The sequence below is a fragment of the Falco cherrug genome, chromosome 5, assembly GCF_023634085.1.
Source record: "Falco cherrug isolate bFalChe1 chromosome 5, bFalChe1.pri, whole genome shotgun sequence".
Taxonomy (NCBI): Eukaryota; Metazoa; Chordata; class Aves; order Falconiformes; family Falconidae; genus Falco; species Falco cherrug.
In genome coordinates, this window is record NC_073701.1 from 87,189,866 (window position 1) to 87,204,797 (window position 14,932).

Here is a 14,932-nt window from a genome sequence, read left to right on the forward strand (position 1 = left end):
GGCGTGGTGGGGGGCGGTCTGAGGGGGCAGCGCTCGTCGGCCTCGCGCGCCGCCGCCGAAAGAATGGGCAGGCGCGAGGGGCGGCGCGGCTTCAGCTCCATCCGCCATTTGTATCTGGCCGCCGCCTCGGAGCGCCTTTGCGGGCGGAGGGCGGGGGGGCGCCCTGCCCTCACCTAATATGGCTGGCCGGCGGGGCAGTCACGTGGGCACGGGGCTGGCTCCCCCCTCCCGCCTCCCGCCGCCAGCCCCCTCCTGCCGGCGCCCTCTGCGGGGCGGCCACGTGGACGCCCGGGCGGTGAGTGCGGGCCGAGCCGAGCCGAGGGCGCTGCGCCCGGGCCGGCGGGCGGGGCGGGAGCGGCGGGAGGTAACGGCCGCGGGTGCGCGGAGCGGGACAGCGGCTGCCAGCGGGCCCGTTCGTTCGCCGCAACCGGGCGGAGCGCGTCCCCGGCAGCCGCGGAGGCGCCCGCCGGGCTGCGGCTGCAACCGCGCGGCAGTGCGCCGCCAGCGCCCCCGGCTGCCCGGCTCCCGGCTGCGGCGGGCGGGCGGGCGGGAGCGGCGCAGGGCAGGGCGGGGCGGGCGCCGCCTGAGGGGGCGCGCGCGGCGCCGGCCGGCGGGCGGGCGGGACGGACGGTGTCCGCCGCGGTGGCCCACGCGAGCGGCGGGTGGCGTCGTGCTGCCGTCCCGGAGCGCCCCAAGGGAGGAACCGTAAATCCGCCCGGGGCGCGCCGGCCGTGGCGGGCAGGCTGCCGGCCATCCGAACGCGACGCCGCCCGGGCGTGGAGCTCGGCGGGTCCGGCGGCGCACGGAGCTCCGGGCGTGGCGGCGGGCGGCTGCCGGCCGCTAGAGGGGTCGGGCCGCGGCGGGGCGGGCGGGGGGCTGCGGGGAGGGTTTTTTCGGTCGGGAGCGTTCTGCGTGTGCCCTCCCCCGTCCGGAGAGTGACGCTGCGTAGCTTGGTTGCACCTTCGTATCTGGTGCTGTCCGGATTGCCTTTCCTGCCTCAGCTTCCTCTTCTCGTTTTTGTCTCGATTTATTTTTAAGATTTTGTTTCCTCCCTCCCCCCCCGACTCATGAGGAAATGTATATAAGAATAGTAACTGTTGTGTTCCCTCTTACAAATGAAGAAAAAGCAGTCCCGGCAACTACAAGGTTTAATTCTGTCCTCATTCAGAAGTTAGCTATAGGGCGAAGTTGCAAGAGCTATTAAATTAAAGCATAGGAAAAAAACCATGAAAATTGAAGAAAATATGACAGGTTTTACCAAAGCTAGATCAAGCTAAAAAGGGAGGACCTTGTGATGGGATGCTGTTGGTGACTGTGCTTAGATGCCTCCATACAGAGCATGTGAGGGAGTGAAATGGGAGTTTCCGTAGGCAGATTCAACAAGCAGTTTGGCTGCCAGACTCTTTAACGTATTTACACTTACGAATGTCTGGAAAACATCAGTGAGCTAAATATGGTAGATCTTTCATGGAAAGAGTAGAAAGTCCATTATCGGAACTAATGCCACTTCCACAGGAAAAATATATAAAAAAAAAAATAAACCATTTTTTATTAAAGTGCTTCATCTTTTTTTTTTTTAGTGTAAGAAGACAATTTATTTTCACTCGGTTTAATCCCAAGAAGGGATGAATTCTTTGTGTTGAAAATCTTTACTCTTCCATGATTCATTCTTGATGGAGACATCTGGAGGGGGGGAGTCAATGGGGCTACGTTGTACAGGTCTGAGGAAGATTATACTAACGTTAGGTTATTAATAATGGATAAAACTATTTGTATGTGCTTAAGATATTCTTCTAACCTTCATCATTAAAATAATTTAAGTGAAAATCTGTTTTTGTGGTTTTGGCATTAAAAAATAAAAGCTGTAATTGCAAGTAATTTGCTTTTATATGGTAAATTTATTCTAAACATAAAATTCAGTGTCTACCTGTCTTAATAAATTCCACTTGAATTTTGAGATTCGTCGGCATCAGTTTTTGACAGAGCAAGTTATCTTGAGTCTTGACAAGACCACTAAATTTATTAGGCTTTATCTCATAAACCTAGGTGTTGTCTTCATGCTTTGGGTTTTTATCTTCTAGCGTGTTTCCCTTCGGGGAGTCTCAGTATGTATAATGCATATAATTATCTTCAGAATGTGCGAGCGTGCCGGCAAGCTTACTTTCTTCAGGCACACAAAGAGATTGAAGGCAACAAGATTAAAAAAAAAGCCTTCTGATAAACTCTGTATGGGATCTGCAGCTTCACTGTTATTCTGACGATTTAGGAAGTTGGAACTAATTCATGTGGTGATCAGCTAAAGATAGTAGGGGCAGGCTATATTGTAGATTGGTCAGAGTATAATGACTGCAGTATTTATAGGTCAAGATAACGTCTCTTTATTATACAACTGATACAGTTAAGAAGGGAAAAATAGAACTGCTTGCCACTTGGGTCCTTTTACAAGGATTCATTGGGTATTAAAATACCTGAAATAGTGAATTGGGAGTGAGGAATACCTACCTTGCTGGTGTATGTTATGTGCTGTTTCACATGCTAGACGAGCTACTCATATGCCTGTGTTGCTGTATGCGGTGGTGGATTGATCCTTCAGCATCCATTTTTCTCTTGGGTAAGCTGGGGCAGAAACATGAGAAGCCTCTATTTATTGAAAGAATTCAGCAAGGGAGCTTTCTAGAGACAAGAACTTGTACAGGATAAATTGCCCTGTGCAGAGGTTTAACTCCTGCTAAACATTTCTTGAAGTGTTCCTGATGTCAGTCCCATAGGTTTTTTATTACTGCTGTGGGAAAAGGATCCTGTCTTAGCATAACCCATTTTTGTCCATCCTTGTAAAGAAGTAATACCAGGCACAGGTTAAAAGGATCTCTCCCCACTTCCTGGGATGTTGTGTTTATTGCAGAACAAGCTGAAATCATAAGAACCTGTGACAGAGCTGTCTGAGCGCAGGGTTAGAGCTTCAGGTATAGACTTAACAGCGGCAATCATGAGAAAAAGCGATGCAGTCGTTGAGGTATAAATTAATAAGCAGATACATGGAGTTTACAGGAAGTACACAAACGCTGGGATTTATTGGTGCTAGCTATGAAGATAAGGAACATTACCTCACTGTTTATTTTTACTAATGAGCAGGACAAACAACAGTTCAGGAAAAAGTAACTCTAGGAGGCAGTTGCTAAGTGATCCTAGCAAATCTGACTGCTATTTTATATCTGTTTGATGGATGATTTATTTAGACCAAAACATGAGAGAAAACATCTCTAACCAAAACCCCAGTTGTACCCTGAAGTTCTGTGAGAACAGAACAAGAATAGCAATAATCAAAATCTCATCTTTTTTTTAAATTGCAGACTTATAAAAATTGGGAAGCTTAAATTAAAAGAACATGAAGTAATTACCATGTTTTTGCTGGAAATGGTCACGGAAAATAACTGTGTGTTGGCTTTTTTTACTGGTTTATAATCTGAAACCCGAAAAGATTAATTGTTTACCCATGACAATACCTATGCTTATTTGCTCTATCATCACCTGGACATGTGATTTTATCTTCATGTTAAAACAAATCATAATATACGTATTATGCCTCATAATATACATAAATGCTCCCATAAGAATGGCTCAGCGGTGTTGTGAAACTAAGCACTAGGGAGAGGTGGCCATCGTTTCCGGGTAGGAGTGCGAAGGACGGGGCTCAGACCATCTTGTGCCATAGTGTCATGTGGTGTGGGTGTGGAAGGGGGTTCATCTTTCACTCATCACGTCCAGACCTAGCTGCTGGCAAACTCAGAAGATCAAAGTACTCTATTCTGAACAATTTCTCATCCTTGTGGTTCCTCTCCCACTAGTTTCAGAGTTCTAGACAAATGAGAGAGTATGTTCTAAAGATCACGTATAAATCCAGTGTGTGATCAAAGTGAGGATAAGTTACAAAGCTGCCTCTCCCACAAAGTGCAGATGTAATTGAGGTGGCACTCTCAGCAGTGGTGGCAGTGTGGAATGCAAAGGGAAATACTTTCTTAAGTTGGGTCTGTATTGTCTGAGTGTTTTTTTAGGTGAAAACTAAAACCTTTGCATTTACAGAAGGTGGCATAAATCCTGAAATGCTGCCTGAATATGTTTTTTTGCGATCTACTTGATACACTGAACGTATTAAAAATAATAATAATAATTGGATGGATTATTTGTTTTATTAGACTGGTTAAACTTGTACGCTACTGTAGTATGTTTTCCTTGAATTATCAGTCTTTTTTTTTCCTGTTTGTACACTTCATGCCATGTTGTTAATGTATTTTCTTTTGATTTTCTTTTTAATAATAATAGAATATATGTCAATTTTGAAGGCAAGATGGCTCAGAAGAGGAGCTCGAGTGGGCGGTCATTCCCATTGCTGCTGCTGATTATTGTTGTGGCCTTTGTTCATTTAACTGTCTGTCCTTTTACAAAAGTGGAGGAAAGCTTTAACCTACAAGCTATCCATGATGTGGTGTACCACCAACTGGACTTGGATAAGGTAAATTGGAAAGAAGGTGTTCCTCCTCGGATAGTGTTAAAGATAGCAATTCCCTGCTATATGAGTAGGATAAATGCAATGTGAATATGATTTATCCCAGTTTTCCTATGTTTCTGATTTGCCTATCATACTTAGATTTTCCTTTTTGCAGTATGACCATCATGAATTTCCTGGAGTTGTCCCAAGAACGTTCCTTGGACCGATTTTTATTGCTGCTCTTTCCAGCCCAGCTATATATGTACTTTCTGTGCTAAGAATGTCCAAGTTTTACTCCCAGTTGATAGGTATGAGAACTTTAAATCCTCAGAATAGAGATGTTTTTACTACTGGACTAATGGGTGTTGTAACATTCAGTGTTTGCATCAATGATCGAAATGTGATATTCTTTTCTTTAATGAGGGATTTTTCAAACTGTACGTAGAGTCAGCATGGCAATTCTCTAGTTACCCCTTTTTGGGGTAACTTAACAGCACAGAGAAAGTCTGTGCTAACAAATGTCAGAAAAAGCAAGTGTCTTCAGAGAATACACTCCAGTGTGTACTTCTGTGTATGCTTCAGAAAACATTGTTTAACTTGGGCAGAGAAACATTTGACTATTGTGCAGAAGTATCATACATGTTAAAGGTAGATAAACTATTGGGGAAGTTTGGGGGTTTTTTAGTTTGGAGTGAGTTATATTGTGATATCTTCAGTATTATTCTTCATAACTTCCTCCCATTACATTATGTACCATGGTTGTTAAGTCAGTCGTCCGTCTAATATTACTCTTATTTCACATTTTTATTCTAATAGTCCGAGGAAGCTTGGGGCTCAGTGTGATTTACACTTTGTGGAAGCTGCAGAAAGAAGTTAGAAAGCAGTTTGGAGCAACTACATCAACAATCTTCTGTCTCATCTCGGTTACTCAGTTTCATTTGATGTTCTACTGCACACGAACCCTCCCTAATGTGTTTGCACTTCCTTTTGGTAAGTATTTGCATAGGAATAATTTAAAAAATTAAAAATTCTTCTCAAATGTATCAATAGTTACAGCACGGAAGATGTGCACTCAGACCAAATGAATGTATGTGCTTGACTAAACTGTGTGGTAACAAGACTAGAAAACTGAAGTAGTTGTGATTTTTTTTTTTTTTTTTTGTACTGTATATGCTTACAATGGCTGTTGAAGCAACTTTTATTGAATCTGAGTATATGTGGAGTTTGTCAGATGGCTTTAATTAACTAGAGATTTGAGTACATATATCTGATGCATAAAACACAGAACTATTAAAAAGGCAGTAGGTACACCTGAAGTTCAGAAAATCTGTGAACTTTTTCTGCACGGGAAACAGCTGGCTTTCTCATGAGACTGGAACAAACCCCCACCACAACATCTCCACCTTCCTCTTCTGGAGTTATGTACAAATGAAGCAGTTTGTGCAATTAAAGTAAAAGGGGTGGGGGGTGGGGGAGTGGAATCAAAGTCCAAAACCTTACTCTAAACATTAAGTTTTTCCCCAGAGATGATGAGGGGGAAGATTAATCACGTGTAACAGATATTAGCTGAGTCAATGCTTCAGTGCAAGTTGCTCAACTAATAAAATGAGGTTGGTGTAAGAACCTGTATAAATCAGAACTGAAAACCTAAAGCAGTTGAATTCTCAGATAAACTGTGTAGTAATAAACTTCTCTGATAATTTCTGCAGGTATTAAATATTACAAGTTGTTTCATGGTTTTGTAATACTAGCATTTCACACGTTTTCCTTAGGATCGTGACCACTTTACTATGTAGTCCGTGTTACGTGATTTAAACTGTGAAAAAACAGAGGCAACTTCATCTGTAGAGATAGAGTGTGTCTCCATCTAACCACGCAAATGGATTTATTGTTCCTTCTCCCTTAGCAGTAGTCTGTAATCTCACTTTCACATTTGAAATGGGTTGTTGTTACCATGAACAGAGGATATACTCAGCCAAGAGAATAAACTAACTCCTCAGCTGATACTGAGAAATAGCAATTACATAGCATTGTTTGGAAGGGAGGATTGGTGAGAAGTTAGAGGAACAAGATGCTAGCATTTGAGGAAAGTGTTGCCCTTTAGAAAACTAATAGTTCTGTGTGTTGGACATGTGTTTTATTTATATTTGCAGTGCTCTTGGCATTGACGTTTTGGATACAGCAAAAGCAAAGGCCGTTCATTTGGTTCTCAGCTTTGGCAATCATAGTCTTCAGATCGGAGCTCTGCATATTCTTGGGCCTCATGCTCCTGGTGACGTTATTAACTAAAAGAATCTCCATTTTCAAGGTGCTTTCCCATGCTGTTCCTGCTGGAATTTTTTGGTTGGGTAAGTGCTTGCTTGGAAAAAACAAATGCCATGTAACACATTCAGCAGAAGTCTGGAAATTTGACTGACTGCTCTGGTGACCAGGCCCTTAGGGCTTTTTGGGTTTTTGTTTTTCTTAACTTAAAAGCTTTACAATAAAAATCCATTTAGTACCATTTGAAGTTAACCTTGTTTTCTTACCATTCATTGCATTTAATGCTCTGGTACTCTTACAACAAACTTCAACCATTGCTTTTCACACATAGGGTTGGAGCAGGACAAATCTCAATCAGATTTCTATCTAACATGCTTCTGTTACAACTTCTGTTAAGAAGTGCCTCCCTCCCCTGCATTTCCACTGCAAGACAGACAGATTCAACATTTTCTGTGGATTTGAGTGAGGCTTACAGTACATGTTCCAGTTTATGTTGATCTCATCAGTAAATGTGCAATTTGCATGTGCTAGTTTGCTTTTCCCTAGTTTACTTCACACAGATATATATTATTTTTTTTTTAAATTCTTTTAGGGCTAACAGTTGCTGTGGATTCTTTATTTTGGAGGCAACTTGTGTGGCCTGAGGGGAAAGTGCTCTGGTATAATACGATATTAAACAAAAGTTCCAGCTGGGGAGTATCCTTTGAAACATCCAGGGAAAAGATCTATTGAACACTACCAGCCAAAGCGAAGACTTGACGTAATCTATTCCTGAGTCTCAGTTACACTGATAATTTCTATTTTTCAGCTAGCTTTTTGTTATGAGACAATGTCAGTTTCTTAGATTTTTCTGTGAATGTTAACTTTCCTCTGCTTGACTGTTTCTTCTTGCTTTTTTGTGTTCTACGAATGTACAGCCAGATTTCTTCCCCTTGTTTTTTCACGTTGCCCATCATTAGCGCCATCTGATGTGCCTCTGTTGGGTGATGTGAATGTAGTTAGGCAATTGCTTTTATTTCTCAAAGGGTAAGGCAGGAAACCAAATGCCTGAAATAATGTGATACACAAGAAGTATACTACATATTTGCTAAATTTGTGCGTACTACTGTAAAAAATAGTTACTTTGCTTGTTAGCAGTGAAAACATCCTTAACTCTCCTTTTCACCTTGAAGACTTCCCCATTCTTGTGGTATTTCTATTCAGCCCTGCCTCGTGCTTTGGGATGCAGCATTGTATTTGTACCTTTAGGTGTAGCAGAAAAGAGAACTCGGATATTACTTTTGCCAGCACTGGGCTTTATTTTCTTGTATTCATTTCTCCCACACAAAGAGCTGCGTTTCATCATATATACTTTCCCTGTCTTCAACATAGTGGCTGCTAAAATGTGCTCACGAATGTAAGTTCAAAATCCTATTGTATTTTTTTGTCTCTGAAAATGCAAAAGAAAAACAACACTACTACTGCTATTTTTATGTGGTTCTTTCAATCTTGGAATCTGGATCATCTTGAGATCTTCGTATGTTCTAGAAAGGAGGTCTGTATCGTTGTTCCCATTCGACTAATGAGGGAAATGGAGACACAGAAAAGTTAAATGGACAGTACCATTTGGCAGCTCTGGGGCAGTCTTGAGAACAGAGCCCTGATTTTACTGTTACGCTGTTAAAATTCAGTTTGTTTTATCCAACAGAGAAAAAGACACATTCCAGTGCACGACTGTGTTGTCAACGTAACTTACCTTAGGATATAGTTTTAATACACAGGTGGGGCTCATGAAATACGGAGTTTGTATTAAATAGTTAAACTTGGGTATATTGAGTAAACAAATTGAACTCTGAACCTCTTTCAAAGAGAATATATTTGTAACTAAAGGTTTTAAACACAGAAATACTTAGCTTTATTGATGAGCTTGTATTAGCTTTATTAATGAGAATATTCTAATTTAAATGTCGCTAGAAGCTATTCTTTTAGAAATGGATAGTAATTGCATTCCATACACACGATTGTGGTAAAGTGTGCATTAATCTTTATTATGTAGCAGTGGGGTTTTCATAAAAGTTCTGTCATGATAGTCAATGACCAGTATGAAAGAAAAATAAATTTATTCTGACTCATTTTTTCCTCCCTCAACAGTCTGAATAACCACCGGAAATCTTGGCTGTACAAACTTGGATCTTTCTTTGTTATAATGCATCTTCTAGTTAATGCTGCTTATTCAGGAACATCTTTATATGTTTCACATTTCAATTATCCTGGAGGAGTGGCAATTCAGAAGTTGCATGAGTTAGTACCTTCAACAGCAGGTACGTAAAGTTGGCTTGAGGTACGTTGACCAAATTTCAATTGCAGAGTTCTTTTGTTAGTGTATTTTTACATGTATTGGATATTACTTCTTCACACTGCTTAAATGCATCTTTTCTGTTACTATTTTGTTAATCTATTAATCAGAGTGTTCTTAGAATTATTTTGAAACAATTCTGTTTTCTTCATTTGTGTAGACGTCTCTGTTCATATTGACGTGGCTGCAGCGCAAACAGGAGTTTCTCGGTTTCTAGAAATCAATTCAGATTGGAGGTATGTTACGAATGAAATATTTTGATCTGAAGACAGGAACCTGCTTTTTCCTTTTTCTGTATGTGCAGAGAGGCAGGCATCACAGATACCATTTCTGGTATAGCGTATTTATTAAGCCAGGTCAAGAACAATGTGAATCTTGAGAAAATGTTGATGTATGCAGTGTTGCCATTTCAGAAGTGGAGCACTACAGTATTTTTAAATTATTTTGGTTGGTTCTATGCCCGAATAGCATAGAATGTTTTAAGGATATCAGAAACAGTGCAAAACATTATCTTACTAAAACACCAATATCTTTAATGCAGCTACGTTTGATATCTCACTAGATCTTGTAAAACACAGCTGTATATGAACGCTTTTCTGCTCTTGGCATAGCAGTGTATGTAATTGTGGGTGTATCTTCTGATTTTGTTTGTTTTTGAATGATGTCTGGCAATGTGGGACTTATGCATATTAATACTCATCAAAGTCTTTATTTTTATGTGGAACATCCTTCACATAGGTAGCATTGAAGCTGCTGTTGTGGGCTATCAGTCACGTTCATTAGCTCTCAGAAAGCACTTGAGTGCTTTGTTACCATGACCAGCAGTGACATACAGTTTTAAGAATCAAAATATTGAAATTAATAGCAGGAGACATTTATGGGGTGGCATTGTTTAGTTTCCAGGTTGCAGACCAAAAAAAAAAAAGCACCTTTCTGTTTTTTAGGCCTACCTCTTCAGCTGAAGCGTAGGTTCCTAATTTAAATTGTCATCTTAATGAAAGTAATTCAACAGAAAGTGACAGAAAGCCTCACTTCATACTCGCACAAAACAAAAGCAATACAAGCAGATTCTGGTTTAAGAAGTACTCTTGAGTGTGGAGTTTGTTTTTGCCAGTTACACTCTTTAGGATCAGATGAACAAACATAATTTAATTATTGGTATGCTTAGAGATAAAAGTATTTGGAAACAGAGAGGAAGAAGGAAAAGTGTGCTTCTGGGGGAATTACAAAAATCATCGAGCTTGCTATGCCTTGTATTATTTCTGTGTGCTCTTGATAATGTTGTGAGGATATGGACAGTTTAAAGCTGAATTTCTTTGACAGTTACCAATCCAGTGTTTATTCCAAATTGGTTTTTGCATGTTCAATCTAGAGAAAAGTCTTAAGCCGCCAACAGTCAGGAGAAGACTTTGAACTGCTAGAGTACAAGTGGTAGAACATACATGATAGCTAAAATGTTCCAGTCGTTCTTTTTTTGAATATACTTAAGTACACGTGTTACTCTGAAGACACCTCTAGTCCCTGAATGCGTGCATAATTTCAATGAGCTTTTTGAGGTGGTGGCGTTTGGGTTGTGTTGGGCTTCTAAGGCTGTAGTGTAGCGGGATTGGGAAGCAAATGAATAATATCCCTGTCACTGATGGATTTCATAGTGTTGCAGCTACAGAACAGTTTGTCTCTCTCGTTTTTATCTTTACTCATCATAAAAAAAAACCTCAGGAGAGGGCTGGTTCGTCATAAAGTTTCACATTAAAAAATCAGGGAAAATCCTCAACTGAGCATCCTACACAGGACTACCGCTTTGTCTGACAGACAATAATGCAGAGTTTAGTGGCACCAGCTGTCCATTTTCCCTTCATCCAAGGAAGTGACAGCCTTTCAGATAGGTGAGAACCAACTTTCCATCTTCATAGACTATGTACATCAGGTGAAAACAGATTTATGGATGGAGTGGCTATGAAGGCTGATGATTCATCAGGATAGCTACAATCCATAAATAAAAGTGTCTTGAAGTTAACAGCTTTCACTGGTGTGCTCAGATTAGATCTATTTGCCTCAAGAAAAATGCAAGTGATCCATTATTTTTCTTCAAAGGATGATTAAAAGAAGCTTGATGCAGATTCTTACACAGAACAGGTGTTACAATCTTGTCTTCAATTAGTGCAGTCTCTTTGAACCAGGAATAAATACGCTGTGTAAGCTTAAAGCATTTAAAATAATAAAATTCAGAAATGCTTGCAGCCAGATGAAAGGCCCTTTTATTTGCTGATGAAGAAAATGCAAAATTAGTAGTCGGTAAAGTTGTTACAAAGTATGCTGTTCCTTCTGCCAGCTTGGACTCATATAGCTCCTTAAGTGGTATTGTGATCTTTTTGGAAGTAGCAGATGAAATCAGTGTGTAAGTATTTATTTTTTTTTAGAAGAAAGCACTTCAGTGTGCAAAGTTTAATTCTGCATTATACAGTGTGTTTATTGACACCTCTGGATTCTATGAGCCTGGGGTCTCTTCTGGGTTGCCATAATTTTAGTTAACAATCCACACAAATCCTCTAGTTTGCTGTAAAGTACTTGCTTTAAATATCTGAAATGTTAATGACTGCTATGTCGTGGAGCATTATAATAACAGGAATTGAGATTGTTTCCAGTTTTTCAGAGAGAATTCAGGCAGATAAGAGGCTAGGCCTGCAAAGACACATATGTTGAAAGATGCAGCCTGGATTTACTCCGAGGTGCATTTAAGGGTATGTAGGGTTGGGATTGCACCACTTAACTGCCGGTGTCCATGCCTGTAAGAAAAGCCGCATCCCTGAGTAAGCTGCTCGTGGAGTGCGTGGGAGGAATCAGGTGCCTAAAAACGGGAGCTCCAAAAGCTAGTAGAAACCAGTTCATAGAAAAGGGCAACAGAAAGGGTGAAGAACCGGGCACTGATCTTGGTTTGGGTTGGAGAGCATGGACAGTCTTATACAGGGGTCCTCAAACTCTTTAACCAGGGGCCAGCGCGCGGATGAAGCGGCAGGCAGCCATCTGCGGCTGCTTGGTTCCCCCCCCAACCCCCGGTGGCAGGGGGGGTCTGTAAATACCAGGGGCGTGGATTGAGGACCCTGGGGGGCCGTATCCAGCCCGCGGGCCGTAGTTTGAGCACCCCTGGTCTTATAGGTAGATGCCTAAGACTGTCTTGTTATAAACTAAAGGTGAGTAACCTCCATCCTAACCTCTGTCTTCTGGACTGTTACACAGCTAGCATTGGTGTAAAATGTTTTTCTGGGATGTAGAGCAAAGATTGGAATCCAGGTCTCCCTCTTTGGAATCACACAGAGTGTTTTGGGGTGAACTTCTCTTATTCTTTCCCTTTGAAGCTGTTGGATTAAGGACTTTATCAGGCTGCCATGTTCAGTATGAGCATCCTAACTCTTGGGCTGTAGTTTCCACCTGACTCTCTTCAGTGAATGAATAAATAACTATTGTGAAGTAGAACAGCGTCTTCATGAGGAATGTAACTCCTTTTAAGAAATAACTTTTAAGTGTACATATCAAATAGTTTTGGAACTTACTAGTTACTTTTCATATAATCTTTTAATACATTATTTATATGTATGTAGGTACCTAAACAGGTCTATAAAAGCTGACCCAAAGCGACCTACCCAGACATTTAGTAGATGGGGAATTGAACCCAGAAATAACAAGTGTCAAGTTGGTACTATAACTGCAAGACTGTTCTTTCCTAAAGTGTTCAAGGAAGTCTTCTCCCTACTGTTGTCTGAGGCTCATACTTTAGTGTACGCCTACCAGAAGAATTTCTACCGAAGTGCTTTAATTCAAACAAGCAAACAAACGCTGAAAGAAAAAAAAAAACAACCCACAACCAAAACCTACAAAACACCAAAAAACTCCCACACTTATCCAAGCCACAGTTCCTGTAGAGGAAAACAAAAACGAGTCCAGTTTTCTACAGTCTTAGGCTTTCGTGTCCTTTTTCCACATTACTCAGAGGACTAGTAAGAATTTTTCTAGGAGTCCTGATTTCTAATACGACAGCAGCAGAAAGACTTGCATGGAATGACTAGTTCCCTAAACTCTTAAAAAATACGATTTCCTCCTCCAGTACTAGTTAATTTAATCAAGAGGTATAGCTGAGAACGTTACAGTTCCTTTTGTGTTTCATTTTGGATGCTACATGCCCTTGCAATAATGGAGATGTTTAATACCTAAAGAGAGGAATGTAAATAAGTTGCCTTTATTTTTTACAGGTATGACAAAAGAGAAGATGTTAAACCAGGAGACCAGCTGATGTTTTCTTACACACACATACTGATGGAAACAAACCCTCTTCAAATATCGCATTACAAGACAACCCACAGGCCACTGGCAAATATACCTGGCATTAGTAAAATTGGGTTGAACCTTACTGCACTACCTCCTTTTACTTTAAACTTGAAACCAAAATTAGTACTGTTGGAAAAACTTCCTCTGTCGTCTTGACTGTGAGTTTTCAGTAAGTCTTTTGATGTAATTTTGCTGATGACTTAATAATTTAAGATGGCAGCAAATTGTCGTTGCAGCACTGCAGTTCCGCTTCTGTGGAAAGCAACGGAAAATCTTTGTACCAATTGGTATTTAGCTCCGTCCTGTTTCTTACATAAATACTACAATGCATTCTTAGTCAGTATGTACTCAAATACTGAGTTGTATTGTTAAATGTTTGAGAGAGGCTACCTACAAGTTTAGTGGTAAAACCTGTCTACTTGGTTTGGGTAGCTGTCTCTTTCATAATGTAGCACGGGTATGTCCTAATTGTCCTGTATAAGATACGCAATGGAACAGTTTGTGCTACACCAGTAATTTGATATGTAATCTGTGTGTGCAAAGACTTATTACTTGATGTATCTGCAGGATTGTAACCCCCTCAGCTGTCAGATTGCCTATATGGAACTTAATGATGTTATCAACATAGGAAAGCCATATTCATTGTAGCTTCATCACAATACCCAATTGTGCCCTGTAGGCTACCAAACTAATTAAAAGTGAAAGATTCACTTAAAAAGGACTGTCTCATAACAGATGTGAGTATGAAAGGATGGTTTTCTTTATTCCAGCAGTTCATGAATAAGCAGCAACTTTGATTTCATAGGAAAGAGAGTTTTTAAAATGTTTCCCTCTTCTGCTGTAATGATAATATCTTAATTTGCAGTGCAAAACTTTACCTATGAAAATATTCACTTGAATACACTTTAAGATGACAGGTGCTGCTTTCATTTTTTTATTAATTAGTCCCTTTGGAGAAGAATAACCTAATGTGCCATGTGTTGCATTCTGTAAACTAGAGTAAGATAGCATGCTCTGTATTCTCTTCTTTACTAGATGTTTTTGTTAAGGATGTCTGCCTAGATTTGAATGAAGTAAGGAGTAAACTAAGGAGAAAAAAAGAATTTTGGTTAGGGCCAGTTGTAATATGACAGGAGCTCCATTAGTGTAAAAAAAAAAAAGAGTCAGTATTGCTGAAATAGTCATGGGCATAAAATTATTCCTTGTTGACTGAAAACTTGAGTAAAAAGTTCATATCGAATAAAGTGGGTTTTGGTTGTTTGTTTGGTTTTTTTTCTTTTTCACTCTTAAAAAATACTTTGTTCAGGATCTACCTTTACCTATGTATGTTTCAGTTTTTAGGACCGTGTTTTCTTTTTATCCTCTAGATTATGTATTGGTGGGGTGGAGCCTGCTTCCCCGTGGGTGGCTGGTGCTGTTGCGCAGGCTTCCTCAGGCTGAGCAGATCTGGCAAAGGCAACCTGCAGAACTTGTTGGTCCAGTCTCTGGCTCTCCTTGAAATTGAAATCACTCAAGTATTATCTATT

At 40.6% G+C, this 14,932-nt stretch overlaps 1 protein-coding gene across 5 annotated transcripts; it reads left to right on the plus strand.

Moving 5' to 3' along the window:
- The first annotated feature begins 80 nt into the window (after positions 1 to 80).
- ALG12 (ALG12 alpha-1,6-mannosyltransferase) lies at positions 81 to 14,666 on the plus strand. Of its 5 annotated transcripts, none has more exons than XM_055711246.1 (10): positions 81 to 295; positions 4,321 to 4,510; positions 4,662 to 4,794; positions 5,303 to 5,476; positions 6,640 to 6,834; positions 7,341 to 7,444; positions 7,921 to 8,144; positions 8,879 to 9,048; positions 9,244 to 9,319; positions 13,331 to 14,666. In XM_055711246.1, exons 2-10 carry the CDS (start codon positions 4,346 to 4,348, stop codon positions 13,560 to 13,562), a joined length of 1,473 nt encoding a protein of 490 aa, XP_055567221.1. In that variant the 5' UTR covers positions 81 to 295; positions 4,321 to 4,345; the 3' UTR covers positions 13,563 to 14,666. The 5 variants fall into 5 exon arrangements, with proteins under 5 accessions (XP_055567221.1, XP_055567222.1, XP_005438718.2 ...); XM_055711247.1 differs by having other exon boundaries at positions 4,341 to 4,510; XM_005438661.4 differs by lacking the exon at positions 81 to 295 and adding an exon at positions 1,697 to 1,719.
- Positions 14,667 to 14,932: the final 266 nt, after the last annotated feature.

Coding starts and splice junctions, on each gene's coding strand:
- ALG12 (XM_027804551.2), top strand. Junction 4,511..4,661: donor ACCAACTGGACTTGGATAAG/GTAAATTGGAAA, acceptor TCCTTTTTGCAG/TATGACCATCATGAATTTCC. Junction 6,835..7,340: donor TGCTGGAATTTTTTGGTTGG/GTAAGTGCTTGC, acceptor AAATTCTTTTAG/GGCTAACAGTTGCTGTGGAT.